Raw genomic sequence first — 19,685 nt, 5'->3', positions numbered from 1 at the left:
ACAGAAGGGATGATCATGAATGGAAAGAGAGATGATGAGGTAGGTGGGGATCCTGTGGGGTCCACAGATCCTGAGATGATCCTGTGGGGTCTACAGATCCTGAGGTGTTCAAGGATTTACAACCTTGCACCAAATTAGGCATGTAAAATGCCCTTGCACACAACTCTGGGCGTTCAGCGCCAGGTTGGTGCCCATTTTGGGCGTTCAATGCCCATTTGTTGCCCATTTCTGGCGTTGAACGCCAGAACCATGCTTGTTCTGGGCGTTCAGCGCCAGCTCCTCTCCAGGGTGCAATTCTGGCGTTCAGCGCCCAGATACTACCCATTTTGGGCGTTCAGCGCCAAAACCATGCTCTGTTCTGGCGTTGAACGCCAGGCAGGTGCTTCCTCCAGGGTGTGATTTTTCTTCTGCTGTTTTTGATTCCGTTTTCAATTTTTATATTTATTTTGTGACTCCACATGATCATGAACCTATAAAGACATATAACTAAGAAAAATATGATTAGATAGATAAAAATTAGGTTGCCTCCCAACAAGCGCTTCTTTAATGTCAATAGCTTGACAGTGGGCTCTCATGGAGCCTCACAGATGTGTAGAGCTTTGTTGAGACCTCCCAACACCAAGCTTAGAGTTTGGATATGGGGGTTTGACACCAAACTTAGAGTTTGGTTGTGGCCTCCCAACACCAAACTTAGAGTTTGACTATGGGGGCTTAGGTTGACTCTGCTTTGAGAGAAGCTTTTTATGCTTCCTCTCCATGGATGCAGAGAGAGATCCTTGAGTTGTAAACACAAGGTTGTTCTCATTCAATTGAAGGATTAATTCTCCTCTGTCCACATCAATCACAGCTCTTGCTGTGGCTAGGAAAGGTCTTCCAAGGATGATGGATTCATCCTCATCCTTCCCAGTATCTAGGACTATGAAATTAGCAGGGATGTAAAGGCCTTCAACCTTTACTAACACGTCCTCTACTTGTCCATAAGCCTGTTTTCTTGAATTGTCTGCCATCTCTAATGAGATTTTAGCAGCTTGCACCCCATAGATTCCCAGTTTCTCTATTACAGAGAGAGGCATAAGGTTTATCCCTGAACCAAGGTCACACAGAGCCTTAAAGATCATGATGCCTATGGTACAAGGTATTAAGAACTTTCTAGGATCCTGTTTCTTTTGAGGTAATGTCAGTTGATCCAGATAACTTAGTTCATTGGTGAACAAGGGAGGTTCATCTTCCCAAGTATCAATGCCAAATAATTTGGCATTCAGCTTCATGATTGCACCAAGGAACTTGGCAGCTTGCTCTTCAGTAACATCCTCATTCTCTTCAGAAGAGGAGTACTTATCAGAGCTCATGAATGGCATAAGGAGGTTCAATGGAATCTCTATGGTCTCTAATTGAGCCTCAGAGTCCTTGGGTTCCTCAGAAGGAAGCTCCTTATTGATCATTGGACATCCCAGGAGGTCTTCCTCCTTGGGATTCACGTCCTTCTCCTCTCTTGTGGGTTCGGCCATGGTAATTAATTCAATGGCCTTGCACTCTCCTTTTGGATTCTCTTCTATATTGCTTGGGAGAGTACTAGGAGGGATTTCAGTGATCCTTTTACTCAGCTGGCCCACTTGTGCTTCCAAATTTCTAATGGAAGACCTTGTTTCATTCATGAAAATCACAGTGGCCTTAGATAGATCAGAGACTAAATTTGCTAAGCTAAATGGATTCTGCTCAGAATTCTCTGTCTGTTGCTGAGTGTATGATGGAAAAGGCTTGCTATTGCTAAACCTGTTTCTTCCACCATTATTAGAGCCTTGTTGAGGCTTTTGATCCTTCCATGAGAGATTTGGGTGATTTCTCCATGATGGATTGTAGGTGTTTCCATATGGTTCACCCATGTATTTTAACTCTGCTATTGCAGGGTTCTCAGGATCATAAGCTTCTTCCTCAGAAGATGCCTCTTGAGTACTGTTGGATGCAGCTTGCATTCCATTCAGACTCTGAGAAATCATATTGACTTGCTGAGTCAATATTTTATTCTGAGCCAATATGGCATTCAGAGTATCAATTTCAAGAACTCCCTTCTTCATAGGCGTCCCATTACTCACAGGATTCCTCTCAGAAGTGTACATAAACTGGTTATTAGCAACCATGTCAATGAGTTCTTGAGCTTCTGCAGGCGTTTTCTTTAGGTGAATGGATCCACCTGCAGAAGTATCCAATGACATCTTTGATAGCTCAGATAAACCATCATAGAATATATCCAGGATGGTCCATTCTGAAAGCATGTCAGAAGGACACTTTTTGGTCAGCTGCTTGTATCTTTCCCAAGCTTCATAGAGGGATTCACCTTCTTTCTGTCTGAAGGTTTAAACGTCCACTCTAAGCTTGCTCAGCTTTTGAGGAGGAAAGAACTTGGCTAAGAAAGCCGTGACCAGCTTGTCCCAAGAGTTCAGGCTATCTCTGGGTTGAGAATCTAACCACACTCTAACTCTGTCTCTTACAGCAAAAGGGAAAAGCATGAGCCTGTAGACTTCAGGATCTACTCCATTAGTCTTAACAGTATCACATATCTGCAAGAATTCAGTTAAGAACTGAAAAGGATCTTTAGATGGAAGCCCATGGAACTTGCAGTCCTGCTGCATCAGAGAAACTAGCTGAGGTTTCAGCTCAAAGTTGTTTGCTCCAATGGTAGGGATGGAGATACTTCTTCCATGTAAATTGGAATTAGGTGTAGTAAAGTCACCAAGCATTCTCCTTGCATTATTGTTGTTGGGTTCGGCTGCCATCTCCTTTACTTGTTCAAAATTTTCAATAAGGTTGTCTCTGGATTGTTGTAATTTAGCTTCTCTTAGTTTTCTCTTCAGAGTCCTTTCAGGTTCTGGATCAGCTTCAACAAGAATGCCTTTTTCTTTGTCCCTGCTCATAAGAAAGAGAAGAGAAAAAGAAAAGAAGAGGAATCCTCTATGTCACAGTAAAGAGGTTCCTTATTGTTAGTAGAAGAAGTGAAGAAGAAAAAATTCGAACACAGATAGAAGAGGGGGTTCGAATTTGGTGAGTGATGTGAGGAAGAGATGTTAGTAGATGAATAAATAAATAGAATAAGATGAGAGAGGGAGAGGATTTTCAAAAATAATTTTTGAAAAAGAGTTAGTGATTTTCGAAAATAGTTTTTTGAAAAAAAGTTAGTAATTTTTCGAAAATTTAAAAAAAAATTAAAATAATTAGTTAATTAAAAAGAAATTTTGAAAAAGAGGGAAGATATTTTCAAAAATTAGAGAGAGAGAGAGAGAGTTAGTTAGGTGATTTTGAAAAAGGTAAGAAACAAACAAAAAGTTAGTTAGTTAGTTGAAACAATTTTGAAAATCAATTTTGAAATGATAAGAAGATAAGAAGTTAGAAAAGATATTTTAAAATCAAATTTTTGAAAAAGATAAGATAAAAAGATATTTTTGAAAAGATATGATTGAAATTAGTTTTGAAAAAGATTTAATTTTTAAAATCACAATTAATGACTTGATTCACAAGAAATCACAAAATATGATTCTAGAACTCAAAGTTTGAATCTTTCTTAACAAGCAAGTAACAAACTTGAAATTTTTGAATCAAAACATTAATTGATGATGTTATTTTCGAAAATTAGGAAATAAAGATAAGAAAAAGATTTTTGAAAAATATTTTTAAAATTTTCGAAAATAACTAAGAAAAGTGAAAAAGATTTTATTTTTGAAAAAGATTTTGAAAAAGATAAGATTTTTAAATTGAAAATTTGATTTGACTCATAAGAAACAATTGATTTTTAAAAATTTTTGAAAAAGTCAACTCAAATTTTCGAAATCTATGAGTGAAAAAGGGAAAGATATTTTTTTTATTTTTGAATTTTTAATGATGAGAGAGAAAAATATGAAAATGATGCAATGCATGAAAATTTTAGATCAAAACAATGAATGCATGCAAGAATGCTATGAATGTCAAGATGAACACCAAGAACACTTTGAATGTCATGATGAACATCAAGACTATATTTTTTTAAAAAATTTTTAATGCAAAGAAAACATGCAAGACACCAAACTTAGAATTCTTTAATGCTTAGACACTAAGAATTCAAGAATGCATATGAAAAACAAGAAAAGACACAACATGCAAATGCAAAGATCAAACAAGAAGACTTACCAAGAACAACTTGAAGATCATGAAGAACACTATGAATGCATGAAAATTTTCAAAAAATGCAAGATGAGTATGCAATTGACACCAAACTTATAACATGACTCAAGGCTCAACCAAGAAACACAAAAATATTTTTGATTTTTATGATTTTATGATTTTTTGTATTTTCTTTTAATTTTTTTTTGAAAATTATTTTGAAAAAGAAAAATAAGGATTCCAAAATTTTTAATATGAATTCCAGGAATCTTGCCATGTTAGTCTAAAGCTCCAATTTGAGGGTTAGACATGGCTTAATAGCCAGTCAAGCTTTAGCAGAACTTTACATTCAGTAGCCAATTTGCTAAGAAAGATAAAGAAGCTCTTCTCTTGAGTCCAAAAGAATTGAGACATGGCTTTACAGCCAGCCAGGCTTCAACATGCTTCATGAAACACTAGAATTCATTCTTAAAAATTCTGAAGAAAAATATTTTTTTGAAAACAATTTTTTTTTCGAAAACAAAGGGGAAATTTTTGAAAGATTTTTGAAAACAAAACAAAAAGAAAATTACCTAATCTGAGCAACAAGATGAACCGTCAGTTGTCCAAACTCGAACAATCCCCGGCAACGGCGCCAAAAACGTGATATGCGAAATTGTTACTCAGGTTGTGAATTATTGTTCGAAATTGATTCCCTGGCGATGGCACCAAAAACGGATGCACAAAACCATGGTCTAAACATATCTTCACAACTTCGCATAACTAACCAGCAAGTGCACTGGGTCGTCCAAGTAATACCTTACGTGAGTAAGGGTCGAATCCCACGGAGATTGTTGGTATGAAGCAAGCTATGGTCACCTTGTAAATCTCAGTCAGGCGGATATAAAATAGTTATGTAGTTTTCGAAATTTAGTAATAAAAGAAGGATAGAAATACTTATGTAAATCATTGGTGAGAATTTCAGATAAGCGTATGGAGATGCATTCGTTCCTCTGGACCTCCGCTTTCCTGCTGTCTTCATCCAATCAGTCTTACTCCTTTCTATGGCTGGCTTTATGTAAGGATGTCACCGGTGCCAATGGCTACTTTCAATCCTCTCGGGAAAATGGTCCAAATGCTCTGTCACAGCACGGCTAATCGTCTGGAGGCATCACCCTTGCCGTTGGTTGCATCCTATTCCTCTCTGTGAAAATGGTCCGATGCGCTGTCACTGCATGGCTAATCATCTTGGAGGTTCTCGATCATGCTGGAATAGAATTTACTATCCTTTTGCATCTGTCACTACGCCCAGCACTCGCGAGTTTGGAGTTCGTCACAGTCATTCAATCCCAGAGTCCTACTCGGAATACCACGGACAAGGTTTAGACTTTCCGGACCCTCATGAATGCCGCCATCAATCTAGCTTATACCACGAAGATTCTGATTAAGAGATCTAAGAGATACTCATTCAATCTAATGTAGAACGGAAGTGGTTGTCAGGCACGCGTTCATAGGGAATGATGATGATTGTCACGTTCATCACATTCAGGTTGAAGTGCGAATGAATATCTTAGAAGCGAAATAAGATGAATTGAATAGAAAACAGTAGTACTTTGCATTAATCTTTGAGGAACAGCAGAGCTCCACACCTTAATCTATGGAGTGTAGAAACTCTACCGTTGAAAATACATAAGTGATAATGGAGTTCATTGGTCTTGGCCCCAGAGGGGAACCGGAGTAACCAAAGCTTCCGAATATAATGATAAAAAGTTCTATTTATAATAAACTAGTCATTAGGGTTTACAGAAGTAAGTAATTGATGCATAAATCCACTTCCAGGGCCCACTTGGTGTGTGCTTGGGCTGAGCTTGAAGTCTACACGTGGAGAGGTCATTCTTGAAGTTGAACGCCAGCTTTTGTGCCATTTTGGGCGTTGAACTCCACTTTGCAACTTGTTTCTGGCGCTGGACGCCAGAATTGGGCAGAGAGCTGGCGTTGAACGCCAGTTTGCGTCATCTAAACTTGGGCAAAGTATGAACTATTATATATTGCTGGAAAGCCCTAGATGTCTATTTTTCAACGCAATTGGAAGCGTGCCATTTTGAGTTCTGTAGCTCCAGAAAATCCATTTTGAGTGCAGGGAGGTCAGAATCCAACAGCATCAGCAATCCTTCTTCAACCTCTGAATCTGATTTTTGCTCAAGTCCCTCAATTTCAGCCAGAAAATATCTGAAATCACAGAAAAACACACAAACTCATAGTAAAGTCCAGAAATGTGAATTTAACATAAAAAATAATGAAAACATCACTAAAAGTAACTAAATTCTACTAAAAACATACTAAAAACAATCCCAAAAAGCGTATAAATTATCCGCTCATCACGCACGCACAGGCTTATGCGTGCGCACACTTCTTACACCCCCTTCTGTCTAGAGCGGTCACACGACTTGTGTGGACGCACCCCTCCCCTTTTCACCTAGTGTGCGTACGCACACATGTTTGTGCGTACGCACAAGTGCTGTTTTGGGCAAAATTTTTATTGCTTTTCCATTTAAGCCCTAATGCACTTCTGCCCCCTCCACCCCTCTCTTTTCTTGCTTCTTCCATGTTTTTCCTCTTGTTTTATTTAATCTTCATTGTATTTCATTTTTATTTTATTTATTATATTAGTTTTACTTTAGTTGTTTTTATTTAAATAAGTTGCAAGTGTTTGTTTATTAGCGATAGGGTTGCCTCTTGATACAATGCACTTATACTTTACTTTAATATGCAAGTACCTAGTGGATTTGAATACTCATATTTTGATTGTACCACTAGGACAAATTATATAAGTGCATTGGATTAAGTGATTTGAGTTGAAATTACTTGTTCATCATGATTTCATATTAAAAATCATCACATGTCCAATACTTGTTCCTTGTTAATGCTTTGCATTTGTTTGAGTAACCTAACTTGATTCTTATCAAGCTTATCACTTTTTGTAACAAGTACCCTTTCATGTGACTTTTTCATTATGCTTCGTGATGAGTAGGGAGTTTTCGTTCATTATTGAATTGGTTGTTATTTATTGTGCTATTTTATATTAATCTTGCGCTTTAACTTGCACAATTACAATAGCCAATATCTTAATCACTCAATTCACTTTCATAGTCACCTAAGGTTGCTTGTGCCTTAAGTTTTGCTCATTCTTCACTTGCAACCTAGGTTACCTAATTGAGGGACATATGGTAATTCTTTGGATTGTGTGATCCACATTTACCCAGCCAATGTGTGTTGTTCTAAACCGTGCACACTTAGAACACACACATTGTCATACCACACACATCTCACTTTTTCTCAATTGTGTTTATTTGTTTACTCAGCAACTAGAACCCCTGAGCCCACCAGCTGAATGTGGAGCTTCATAGCTCCTCACCACCGGATTTTGTTCGTGCACGGAGGACAGTGCAACGCTTAAGTGTGGGGGAGGATTCATCATTTTGGGGTGTAAACTTTCTTTTTCCAAGCACTTTGCACTTTATTTTTATTTCTTTTAGTAGGTTTCTTGTATATATTTGGAGTGTTTTTGACTGTTGCATTGCATTTTCTTTTGGTATATATATCATAGTTTATTTCTAGCTATTGCATGTTGTATTTCTGCATCTTTTTCTTAGTATATATTTTATAGATAGAAGTTGTGATTGGATAATGTGAATAGTATAACACCTAGTTCAATTTTGTCCTAATTGTTCATGTTACTTTTTGGTTGTTGAAAATTAGGAATAGAACTAGGAAATTTTTGAAAAATTGCATCCATCACAACATACATACGCATATAGGAATAATTTTTGTGAAAAACAACAAGGACTTCCAAGAATTTTGTTTTTAGGGCATTCTATTGAATTGATTTGGAAAATTATTTTTAAACTTGCTTGAATGAATTTTTGTGGAACATAGAAGAGAGATAGAACAAAATACCTTCTGAGCTTTTGAGCTTTATTGAGTTGTTACACATTTTAACCACTAATTTTGTTCATTGTATGCTATATCTCTTCTATGATTGTGATCTTGGTTTTTCTTTATTCTTTATTTCCAATAATTGATGTTTTGAATTGCATTGAGCATGATTGAGGCCATTTTTGAATTAAACTCACTCACCCATATGGACCTACCCTTACATCTACCTTTGTTAAACCCCTTTGAGCTTTATTTATCCCATTGTTCTTGATATTAGCACATCACAACCCTAAGCGAAAAACCATGAATTACCTTGAATTGCAACTTTGATTAGCTTAGGTTGAGGAGTGTGTGTCATTTAAGTGCGGGAGAAATTTTGGAAAACATTGGTAGCGAAAAAATATTGTTGTGGGTATTCATTGAAAATTTGGAAAAAATGGGTGCACATTCATGTATCAATTTGCTTTAACCATATGCATTTTTCATAGAAAAAGAAAAAAAAGAGAGAGAAAAAAATAGAAAAGAAGAAAAAAAAGAAAGAAAAATAAATAATAATAAGATGGGACAAAAGTCATCCCAAAGAAAAAGAAAAAAAATGAATAAGAAGTGCATGTGTGGACTTGGATGAAAAAGATGCATGAATGTGTATAAAAAGTGTGATTATGGGAGGTTAGGGTGCATATTTTGTGATTTGGTTGATGTAGGTTGAGTTGGACACTGGAGTTAATCAAAGATCCAATTCCTTAGTCCACTTAGCCATATTTATCCTACCTTAACCTTAACCCCATTACAACCCTCTAAAGACCTTATGATACTTGCACTCATGCATCACATACTTGTTAATTGTTAGATGAAAAGCAATCCCTTGAAAACATGATTAGAGGAGACTTGAGTGAATTGACCCTTAGACACCGAGTGATCAGAGTGTATATACACACCTAGTGAGGGTTCGCTCACTCAATTCTATATTTCCACCTCTCTTGTCATACATTCTTGCAAGTTGCTTCATTTTGAAACTTGAATCAATTCTCTAGATTTTGCTTGCATTGAGCTACTTCTCTGCTTAGCCCTATATTTCTATATACTTGCTTGGAAATTCTCTTGTTTGTTTGCACAAAATCAATAGGACATTATAGATAGATATATATAGATAGTATATAGCATAGATACATGCATATAGATAGTACATTCAAAAAGTTGTTTCCCTTTTATCCTTCTCCTTTGTATGTGATTAGCATGAGGACATGCTATTGTTTAAGTGTGGGGAAATTGATGAGTCCATATTTGTTGGTATATTTTGACTCAAATTGGATGGATTCTAGCACATGAACTCACACTTAAGCACCAAAATAGCATACTTTTGTGTTTTCTCTCTAGATTGTACCTAAATGTGAAAACATGCTCTTTTGTGCTTATTTCGACTAATTTTATTCCATTTACCTTCCATTCGATACCTTGATGTTATTTGTGAGTGATTTCAGATGAATAAGGTAGGAATGGCTTAGTGGGAATGGAAAAGGAGCATGCAATTGGGAGAAAGCATGAAGAAAACAAACGAGGAGAGCTCAGCCATGCATGCGTGTGCACAAGGATACGTGCGTACGCACAAGAAGGAAATCAGCATGCGTGCGTGCGCACAACCACCTGTGCGTATGCACAAGAACCCAAGCAAAGCGAATCCAGAGCATCACGAAGTGTGCGTGCGCACAATCCTTTGTGCGTACGCACAAGTGCAAATTCAGCGAAGTGTGTGGACGCACACATCTGTGCGTCCGCACAGGTACCAGCACATGCATCCATTAAAAAGTCACGTGCTGTGCAGTTTTGGGGGTCTCTAGGCCCATTTCTGAAGTGCTGAAGGCTGGTTGAGAGGCTATATTAAGGGCATATCAACACATAACAAGAGAGCCATCTTAGAATAGGAAAAATACATTTTAGGAGTAGTTTTAGGTAGGGGTGTGCAAAAAAACTAGTTTGACTGAACTGAACTGAAACTGAATTGAAACTGTTTTAAATAAACCAATTTTTTTAAATAAAAAACTGAACTGAAACCATAGTTTTTTATAAAAACCAGTTTATTAAAAACCAGTTTTTATGGTTCAGTTTAGTTTTAAACCAAATAAAAACTGGTTTATTCACATCAGTAACTTCAATTCAATCTTCCAAACTCAAAAATTGAAAATGTGAAAACTGAAAACGCAAAAACCCTAATCGTGTTTCAACATCCTCTCTCGTCTCTCCCCTTCTGCCGCCGCAACCAACCCACCGCTACCACCGTCAGAGTTGCCGTCGTCGAACTATTCGCCGCCGTCGCCCACTGTCACTCACCGTCGTCTAACACAGTATCGTCTCTCCCTTGCTGGTTGCTGCCGTCGCTACCATTCCTCTCTCGTCTCTCCCTTGCTGCCGCCGCTACCAACCCACCACCGCCATCATCACCGTCGCTACCAACCCCTGTTGCTGCCATCTAACACAGTAGGTAATCTCTTTTCTCTTATGTTTTACTATGATTGGAAGCAGGGGAGACAATACTTTTTTACCTAGTCAATTAGTAAGCCATTTTTACAGTTACCTATTTCTATTTTAATTTAATTATTGCAGCTTTTTTTGTTTTAGTTACTATGAAGTTTTGTGCTGTGGCTTGAATTTGGATACCAATTTTGAGTATTTTGGAGTAGTTTTCTAATTGAAAAGATTGGATTTTTAGGATCTTTGGTTGAATATGGTTCTAAGTGTTATTTTTGGTTTCTTGGTGCTGATTAATAGTTTCGGAACCACACATGGGACTGATACTGATATCTTCTTTTCTTTTCTTTTCTTTAAAGGGGGAATTTGTTATTTTTGAAAAATATTTTGTAGAATGTAGATAGAAATGAAGTATCTTTAGATTTAGGCATACTCATTATAAAGTTGGTGGAGCTCATGAGTAATTTAGCAGTGTTGACGAGGTTCAATTTTATCATGAACATTAATGCCTAAAGTGTTGGAATTCATTAGTTATCATTAGAGCATGATGCATTGCTGAATTTTTTTTAATCTTGTTTTTAATTAATCAGGCCAACAGTTCTGAACCATTAAGAGTGAATCTAGCAGTTTTAGACCAAAAATTGGTTGATCCAGCAAAGAGATTAAAGGGTCTTCTCCCGGACTGGGTGGACGCTGTTGCTTATTCTAGTTTTATGTCCAGTTATACCTTTTAACTTTTTGTTAGCATCCTCTATAGGGTATTCTTGTTCTGTGATTAATTTTGTACAGGATAGCCTTAGGAATTGATACAATAATTTGCGAATTTATTTATTGTCACAAATCCATTTCCAGCATGGGAATCTGTAGTTTTTGTACAATGGTGTGTAGTTTCTTAGCAGAAAGTAATAACATGATATTTATAGGCTTCAGAGCTAAACCAAAATGTCATGACATTCATCTGCCATAAATCACCTATTGGTAGTTTACTATTTTTTTTTATATCTTAAAAACTACACGAAGAATCTACTGCAATTTGTGCCGCAAATTTCTCGTAGGTTATTGAATAATATATTGTACCCAAATTAACTAGACACTAGTATTTCTAACTAATGCCCAATTAATGTGTTGGTATGCAATTTGTAGAAAAGCTTTCTGTCAGATCTTATAAACTTTGTTTTATAATTCTGGTCTATAGTTTCATTCCAGTTCACTGTTAGTCTTAACTGTGCTATTTCTTCTGTTTGCTTTCCAGTACTCTTACGTTTGCTTATTGTTGATGTTGTTGTAGACTAGATGAGGTGAAAGCTCAGAGAGCTCTAGAATGCCCTTGTATTGTTGACTTGCAAACTGGTTCCTGTGGCTTTCATTATTTGGAGGCGTTTCTCAGATTTCTAAAGAGAGCATTGTTGAAGAAAAAGTAAGTTCCAAACTTGGTCTAAGTAACCCTATTAGTGTTAGCATGTAATGATGTATTTATTACTTCATAGTTTGTGTCATTTTATTTATTTATTTTCCTTTTTAAAGTGTTGTTTAGTTGTTTGCATTGGTCACATGTGTCATTTTTGGATGCTGTTTGGTTCCGACGGGGCAACAAAATCTTGCTCTCCTATGAAATATGATGTTGGAAATCGATCTAAGAGTATATTTTAACTGATTTACGTGAAATTGACAAAAGGGTCTTCAAATAATTGATGATGAAGAATCACATATTGAGTCTTTGATTAATAGCATCATAAAATTATTATTTTGTGTTCTGTACTTATCTCCCGTTTATTAGAAGCATGAATATAACTCAATGAGTCTTGAAGAAGTCAAGAATAAAACAGAAAGAAAAAATATAACAGACTTGTGTTACAAGAAAACAGAATGGTAGTATGAATTGTGATTGAATTTACTGTATATTGATTACACTGAGTTGGTCGTATATATAAGAGATGTCAACTGAGATTAGCTTAAACATACACTAATCACAGCTGGTAAAATTAATTCTAACTAACTCAAGTTAATGCTAACAGCTTTGGTACTACTCCTGCTCACTTTATCTTGTTTGTTACTTTTTCAAGACACTAAATTACTCTCCAAATACACACAATAGCAGTAACAGATTTTCTATCTTCTAAGTCTTCTTCCCAATTAAAATCTGTGAAAGCATACAAACTTAAGTTAGTGCATTTGGTAAATTGAATGTATGAGTTAATTTGAAACTTTATAAAGAATTTAATTTCATGATTAAAAAATTAAATAACCTCATTCTTTATTAGAAAGAGTTCATGTTCAAATCAGGTGAATGTGGTTTTCTTTGGTTTCTGTTGCTGCCATATCTCCAATAAATGAGGTTTTGTTTGTTCTAAATTGAATAATGAAAATAGTTAGACATACAAAAAATTAGTTATTATATATTTATATAATATATATTATTTAACCTATTTTTAGTTTGTATTTTATATTTTAATGTATATTGTACATTGGTAATTAATTTGGTATATAATTTTCGATATCCACTTACATGATTGTTTATAATTTATAAATGTTGTTTGGACCCTCAAATTTACTCAGCTCATAAGCAGAACTTAGTTTATACAATTGAAACACAAAGCCAAACACCTAAAGTAAGATGGGTTTTCTGCATAGATATAATTAAATCTCTTCTCCCCTCATTACATATATATCTCTTTCCTATTATTGGTTATTATATATAGATAACACTTTTAACTCTAAGAAAAAATTATGTGCCATTTTCTATTAAAGTAGACTAGATGTCACATGTGTCTTTTGTAAGCATTGAGCAAATTCGATTTATTGGTTTTGTTTAATTAGTTATTTAATTTACAATTAGGTTTGTTGCTCATATTAAAAATGTCTGAGAGAGAGGAGCATTCAAATCCTGCTGTTCTTCCTGCTCATCCCTCATTACCTCCTCAACCTAGTGGATCTTCTGGGCGTAAGAATCGATCAGAGATATGGAAACATTTCATTCCAATCGAAGGGATAGAGAAGTATGCGAGATGTAAAAACTGCAACGGTCAAATAAAATATGCGGGGGGGAACAAGTGCTATGCGGCAATATTGGAAGCGATGTTTTGACTCGAACAATGAACAGAGCAAGAGACAAATGATAGAAGGGGGAACAAGTGGTCCTATATTCTCACTAAGTGTTACAAAGTTTGACCAAGCAGTATCTCGAAGTATCCTCACTGAGATGTTTGTGACTGAAGAGCTAGCTTTCCGATTTGTAGAAAGAAATATGTTTCAAAGGCTATTGCATAGCTTGCAACCTAAGTTTAAAATCCCTTCGCGTACTACATTGACCCGTGATATACTTTCTTTTTATGAAACAGAGAAAATGAAGTTACAAAGTTATTTCTCTCATCATTGTCAAAAAGTGTGCCTTACAACTGACACTTGGACAACATCGAGTCAAAATTTGACTTATATGTCTCTAACGGCACACTTTATTGACAATGATTGGAAGTTGCAAAAGAGGATATTGAAATTTTTCCGGGTTGAGGGTCATTCAGAAGAAGTACTTGGTAGAGCTATTGAAGGTTGTTTGGATGCTTGGAAATTGCATCAAGTTTTTACTGTAACGGTTGATAACGCAACTTCTAATGATGGTGCAATTTTATACTTGAAAAAGAGATTAAATGCATGGAATAGTCTTGTTTTAAAGGGGGACTATCTTCATATGCGTTGTTGTGCTCATATCCTAAATTTGATAGTGAAAGATGGCTTGAAAGAGATTGATGATTCAATTACAAGAATTCGCAATGCAGTAAAATATGTCAAATCATCTCCTATGAGATGTGAAAGCTTCAAAGCGTGCATTGAGCTGGAGAGCATCAATTATAAAGGACTTGTTTCTTTGGATGTCGAAACTCGGTGGAATTCGACATATTTAATGTTGGAAGCAGCATTAAAGCTTCGAGCAGCGTTTGATTTGCTTGAGTTGCAAGATGATAAATATATTAATGAGCTGAGCAAATCTTATGGTGTGCCTACGGATGATGATTGGACTTATGCGGAGTCAATTTTACCATTCTTGAAAATATTCTATGATGCTACATTGCGCATTTCTGGGAGTTTGTATGTCACTAGTAATAAATGCATGAAAGAAGTCTTTAGCATCGGAAGAAAAATCAAGTTGCATTGTGAAAATACTGATTTGAGCATAAGGTTAATGGCGTCCAAGATGCAAAGGAAATATGACAAGTATTGGGGAACTCCAAATGTCATTAACATGTTGTTGTTGATTGCAATTGTGCTTGATCCATGTCACAAGTTGGATTTTGTAAATTGGATTTTGGATGAGTCATTTGGTGTTGAAAAGGGAGAAGAACTCAAGTCAAAATTGTCTACTTGCTTGAATTCCCTTTATAATCACTACCAAGGCAAAGAAGATGAATCTCAAAGCAATCAAGATGCAATGATCAATGAAGAGGATGAAGATGATATCTTGAATATTTATTTGCAGTCAACTGGACGTGATTCAGATGCTAAATCTGAACTTGACAGATATCTGAAAGAAGATTGTGAGCCTAGAAACAAGTCGGCGGAGTTGGATATTTTGGGTTGGTAGAAGGAAAATTTAACCCGATTTTCTATTCTTGCACGTATGGCTCGAGAAGTTTTAGCCATACCGGTTTCTACAGTTGCTTCTGAGAGTGCGTTTAGTACAAGAGGAAGGATTATTGACCCTTATCGGAGCTCCTTGACACCATATATGGTGGAAGCTCTTGTATGCACTCAAGATTGGGTAATAGATGACCCATTTAGAGTAATTGAAAATTTTGAAGAGATTGAAAAAGCTGAACAAGGTAATATATTTTTTTTTCTTATTGCTTGTTTGTTACTAATTGTTAGTTTTCTATAATTAATGAGATATTTTTTTTATGTAGGGAAAAATTCTTCAACAAATGTTGGCACGCTTGTTTCTCTTGAAGATGATTAGAATATTGTAATGGGCCAATATTGTGTTAGTCTGTTAGATTTGAATTAGTTTATTTTAACTTCATTTAGGTTAGTATCATATTATATCATATTTTGAATGTTGTTATTGAACAAAAAGTAAGACCATGCTTTAGATTATTAGTATGTGAATATTTTATGATTCTTTCAACTTTTGATTTAGAGAGAGAGGGGAGAGAGAAAGTAGAAGGGAGAGAGAGAGAGAGAGAGAGAAAGGGAGGAGAGAGAAAGTGAAAGGGAGAGAGAGAAAGGGGAGAGAGAGAGGGAGAGAGAGGGGGATAGAGAGAGAGGAAGGGGGAGAGAGAGAGAGAGAGAAAGGAAGGGGGGAGAGAGAGGAAGGGGGAGAGAGTGGGAGAGAGAGAGAGAGAGAGAGAGAGAGAGGAGAGAGAAAGAGAGGGGGTAGGAGAGAGAGAGGAGAGAGAGAGGAGAGAGAGGAGAAGGGAGAGAGAATGGGAAAAGGGGGAGAGAGAGAAGGGAGAGAGAGTGGGAGAGAGAGAGAGAGAGAGAGAGAGAGAGAGAGAGAAAGGGGGGAAGGGAGAGAAAAGGGGAGAGAGAGAGAGAGAGAGAGAGAAAGAGAGAGAGAGAGAGAGAGGAAGGGAGAGAGAAAGGAGAGAGAGAGTGGGAAAGGGGGGAGAGAGAGAGAGAGAGAGAGAGAGAGAAAGGAGGGTAGGAGAGAGAGAGGGGAAGGGAGAGAAAAGAGGAGAGAGAGAGAGAGAGAGGAGAGAGAGAGAGAGAGAGAGAGAGAGAGAGAGAAAGAGGAGGGGAAGAGAGGGAGAGAGAGGGTGTGAAAACTAGTTTTAGGCATAAACCAGTTTAAACTGATTTTTTTAATTAAAACCAGTTTTATTTTTATGAACTGGTTTAAACTGGTGCACTGTATTATAAACTGGTTTAAAACCAGTTTCTTATATGACAAAGCAGTTTGGTTCAGTTTCTAAACCATTTAAAATGGTTTAGTGCAGTTTCAGTTCAGTTTATGGAAAAACTGAACCATGCACACCCCTAGTTTTAGGATAGTTTAGGTTAGGTTTTCTTTCAATTCTCTCTTAGGGTTTGTAGCATTTTATAGTTCAACTTTGGTCTTGGATTTTGCTATCTCATTGTAAGTATTTCTTTAATTTCTCTTTTAATTACATTACTTGTTCTACACTTTCATCTATTTTCATTTCTCTTGTCAATATATGCATAGTTTGCAATTTTTGTTTTCTAATTGTTGAATTTGATGTTTGATGGCTTTTATATGTTTGTTTGAGTTTCCTTTATTGATTGTGATCATTTATGGTTCTTAGCTTTCCTTAATTTACCAATTTTGTCATGTTTTATGTTTATGCCCACTATGTGTTTGATGAAATGCCAATTTTGATTATGGGGTAATTTCCACCCCTTGACTTGGGAAAAATGAGTGTATGGATTACTAGAGGCATAATGTCCAACATTTAGTGATAATTCTTGGGTTGTTAATTGTTCTTGTTCCCACTAATGCTAATTTGTTGCTAAGGTAATTAGCAAGCAAGCTAGGATTTGTGGGTTAAGAATACTTATGCTCATTTAACTTACTCTCCAATGTGAGGGTTAACTTAGTGAGATTAATCCATCATAATTATCATAGTTGTGGTTATGTCAAGGAAGGGATTCCATAACTCATCCCAAGTCAAGGTTTTATTTATGTTTTGAACCACTTTTCCATTACTTTTTAGCCTTACTTGTTTATATTACATACATAGTTCTTTTGTTCTTTTATTACTTCATTAATTGTAATTTTGTCTTGTTCTTTAATTCCTTTATTTTGTTTACTTTCAATTATTGAAAACCCTTTTGATTCTCACAAGCAAAATTGTGTGCACTCTTTGGCATTAGTTCCTAGGGAGAACGACCCGGGACTTAAAACTCCCAGTTTATATTTGCTTTGAATTGTGATATCTTTTAGATTGAATTTTGATTGAGAGGATCTATTGCCGGTTTGGACTATACTAACAACGGAATTACTTTATCTAGTTTTTGGAATTGGCATAAATTCTCTTCTATCAGGATGGTCTGAATTTGCACGAATTCTAAATGTTCAAACTTATGATGTTGTTTTAGTTGGTTGTGGTTACGAGAATGGCTCTAATCTATACGTGTCTAAGTATTAGAATAGATTCAATATTATTTAAGTAATTTAGTTCTAATATTGGTATTTGATTAAATTAGTCTTAGAGAAATTTAAATTGTTACCTCAATTTATATATTATGACTATTCTTCTTGGATATGTTATTTTTTAAATTTTTAATATAAAATTTCTTTTTTTTTACTTTTAAGTTTATTTTCTTTCTTGGATATATGTATCACGTTTTTTTCTTTTTTTATTATTTTAGATTAGTAATGCAATTATTAATAGAAGTACAATTCATCAATAGATTAGAGTGATTAAAAATTTAATTATATTGTGTGGACACAAGATTGATTAATAAAGATTAAAGCGTGGTACAAGAAAAAGAGTCACAATAGGTGATTTTTCTTTTCTTGCTAACATATGAAGATACGTAAAAGAAAAGAAAAATTAAAATAGCACTATTTAAAAAAAATTATTAATCATGCGTATAAATGGGGATCGAAAAATATACACGAATATAAAAAATAAAAAATTATTGCACGATTGTAGAATAAAACATAATCATATATATATATATATATAAGAAAATAATTATAACAAAAAAATAATTAATATATGTGATTTAAATATTTTTATGTATAATTAATATATATGTATGCATAAATAAAAAATATTTAGAATTATTTAACAAAATTAACATATGTATACCTAAATAAAAAAATTACTGTAATTTATGAAAATTACACCTACAATGACATTAATAATAAAGAATAAAAAATTACTAAATAAGTTATTTTTGTGAAATTACATATTTGTAGTATATAATGATAATAATTCGATTTCCATTTTTATGTATTAAGATTTGAGAAAACGATTTTATGTAATTTTTGTGAAAACATGATATATATATATATATATATATATTTTAATTAATTAATTGATATTTATTCTTTGCGAAAACATATGATAATACTATAGATATAGTGTATCAATAAAATTATTTTACAAATATAATTGTTTATAGTATAATATTTTATTACAGTAACATATCTTTTTATATTTAATTTTTATATAGCAATAATATTATATATATTTATATATCTTTTTTTTAGCTCTTTCCTAAAAATATTGACATATAATTAATGTAGATAATATATATACTGGGTAAGTATTTTTATTTAATTAATAAAAAAGTTAATAAAATATAATGGTATAATTTTCACCTAATTGTAACAAGTATCTCCTTTAAAAATATTGACTAATTATTACCGTGTATAATTAGTGCGGGCGTGTGTATATATATAGTAGTGAATTGTTACCATTATAATTCATTTAGAAAATTCATAATTTAGGCATAGTTCTTCTGTTTTTATTCTTCATGTCTAATGGCTACTAACTATGATTCTATCAATAGTATTACCTGTAGTAGATTATGTGATGAAAAGGTTTGGAAAATAAAGGTAAGAGTTATAAGGTTATAGAAAGTTCCATCTAAATTTGACAAGAGCAAGGCGACTTACATAGAAATGGTTCTCATAGATGATAAGGTTAGTTGATTATTTTTCATGATTCTTTCAAGTGATGCTAGGTCCAATTTAAAAATATTTTTTTTTCGTATTTTAAGTTTATTTAATAAGTAAAAACCCTTGCACGAATCAAAAACATTAGGTTTTAATAGATTTATAAGTGCTAATAGTTTTTATATTTAATTTGTTTTACAGTGTGATAAAATTCATTGTTCAATCAAGAATTATTTAACAAAGATGTTTGAGAATGAACTGGTCGAGAGGAAGGTCTATATCTTCTCAAATTTTTTGATTGAGGAATCAAGCGGAATTTATCTTCCGACTACACACGTGTGTAGAATAACTTTTAAGAAGGAGTCACGTATAGTAAATACAGTTGATGATCGTAAAATTATATACTAACATTGATATAATATTGTTTCAGGTATATGTTTTGCAAGCATCAAAGAAAAGTGTTGAGTTATTTTTTAGTAGGTTTAAATTATTTATTGTTTATTGGAGAACTTTGTGCATTAGAATTCTCTAATAATCTGTTGTTCATTTTAAGCTGATTTTGATGTCCTTACTTGACAATAAAATAACATATAAA

The 19,685-nt window shown here is 34.5% G+C and overlaps 1 protein-coding gene and 1 non-coding gene across 2 annotated transcripts; both read left to right on the top strand.

Annotated features, from left to right (window-relative positions):
* Positions 1-2,267: 2,267 nt before the first annotated feature.
* LOC148573534 (small nucleolar RNA R71) lies at positions 2,268-2,375 on the top strand. The gene has a single exon (XR_015905768.1). It is a non-coding gene; the product is annotated as a small nucleolar RNA R71 (small nucleolar RNA).
* An 11,171-nt stretch (positions 2,376-13,546) lies between these two features.
* LOC107627143 (zinc finger BED domain-containing protein RICESLEEPER 2-like) lies at positions 13,547-15,088 on the top strand. The gene has a single exon (XM_016330002.1). The coding sequence runs from the start codon at positions 13,547-13,549 to the stop codon at positions 15,086-15,088; it is 1,542 nt and encodes a 513-aa protein (XP_016185488.1).
* The last annotated feature ends 4,597 nt before the right edge of the window (positions 15,089-19,685 follow it).

The sequence above is a fragment of the Arachis ipaensis genome, chromosome B2 (assembly GCF_059453495.1).
Source record: "Arachis ipaensis isolate K30076 ecotype BB chromosome B2, ASM5945349v1, whole genome shotgun sequence".
In the NCBI taxonomy this organism is placed as follows: Eukaryota; Viridiplantae; Streptophyta; class Magnoliopsida; order Fabales; family Fabaceae; genus Arachis; species Arachis ipaensis.
The sequence above is the reverse complement of the archived record's forward strand: the minus strand, read 5'-3'. Positions and strand labels throughout refer to the sequence as shown.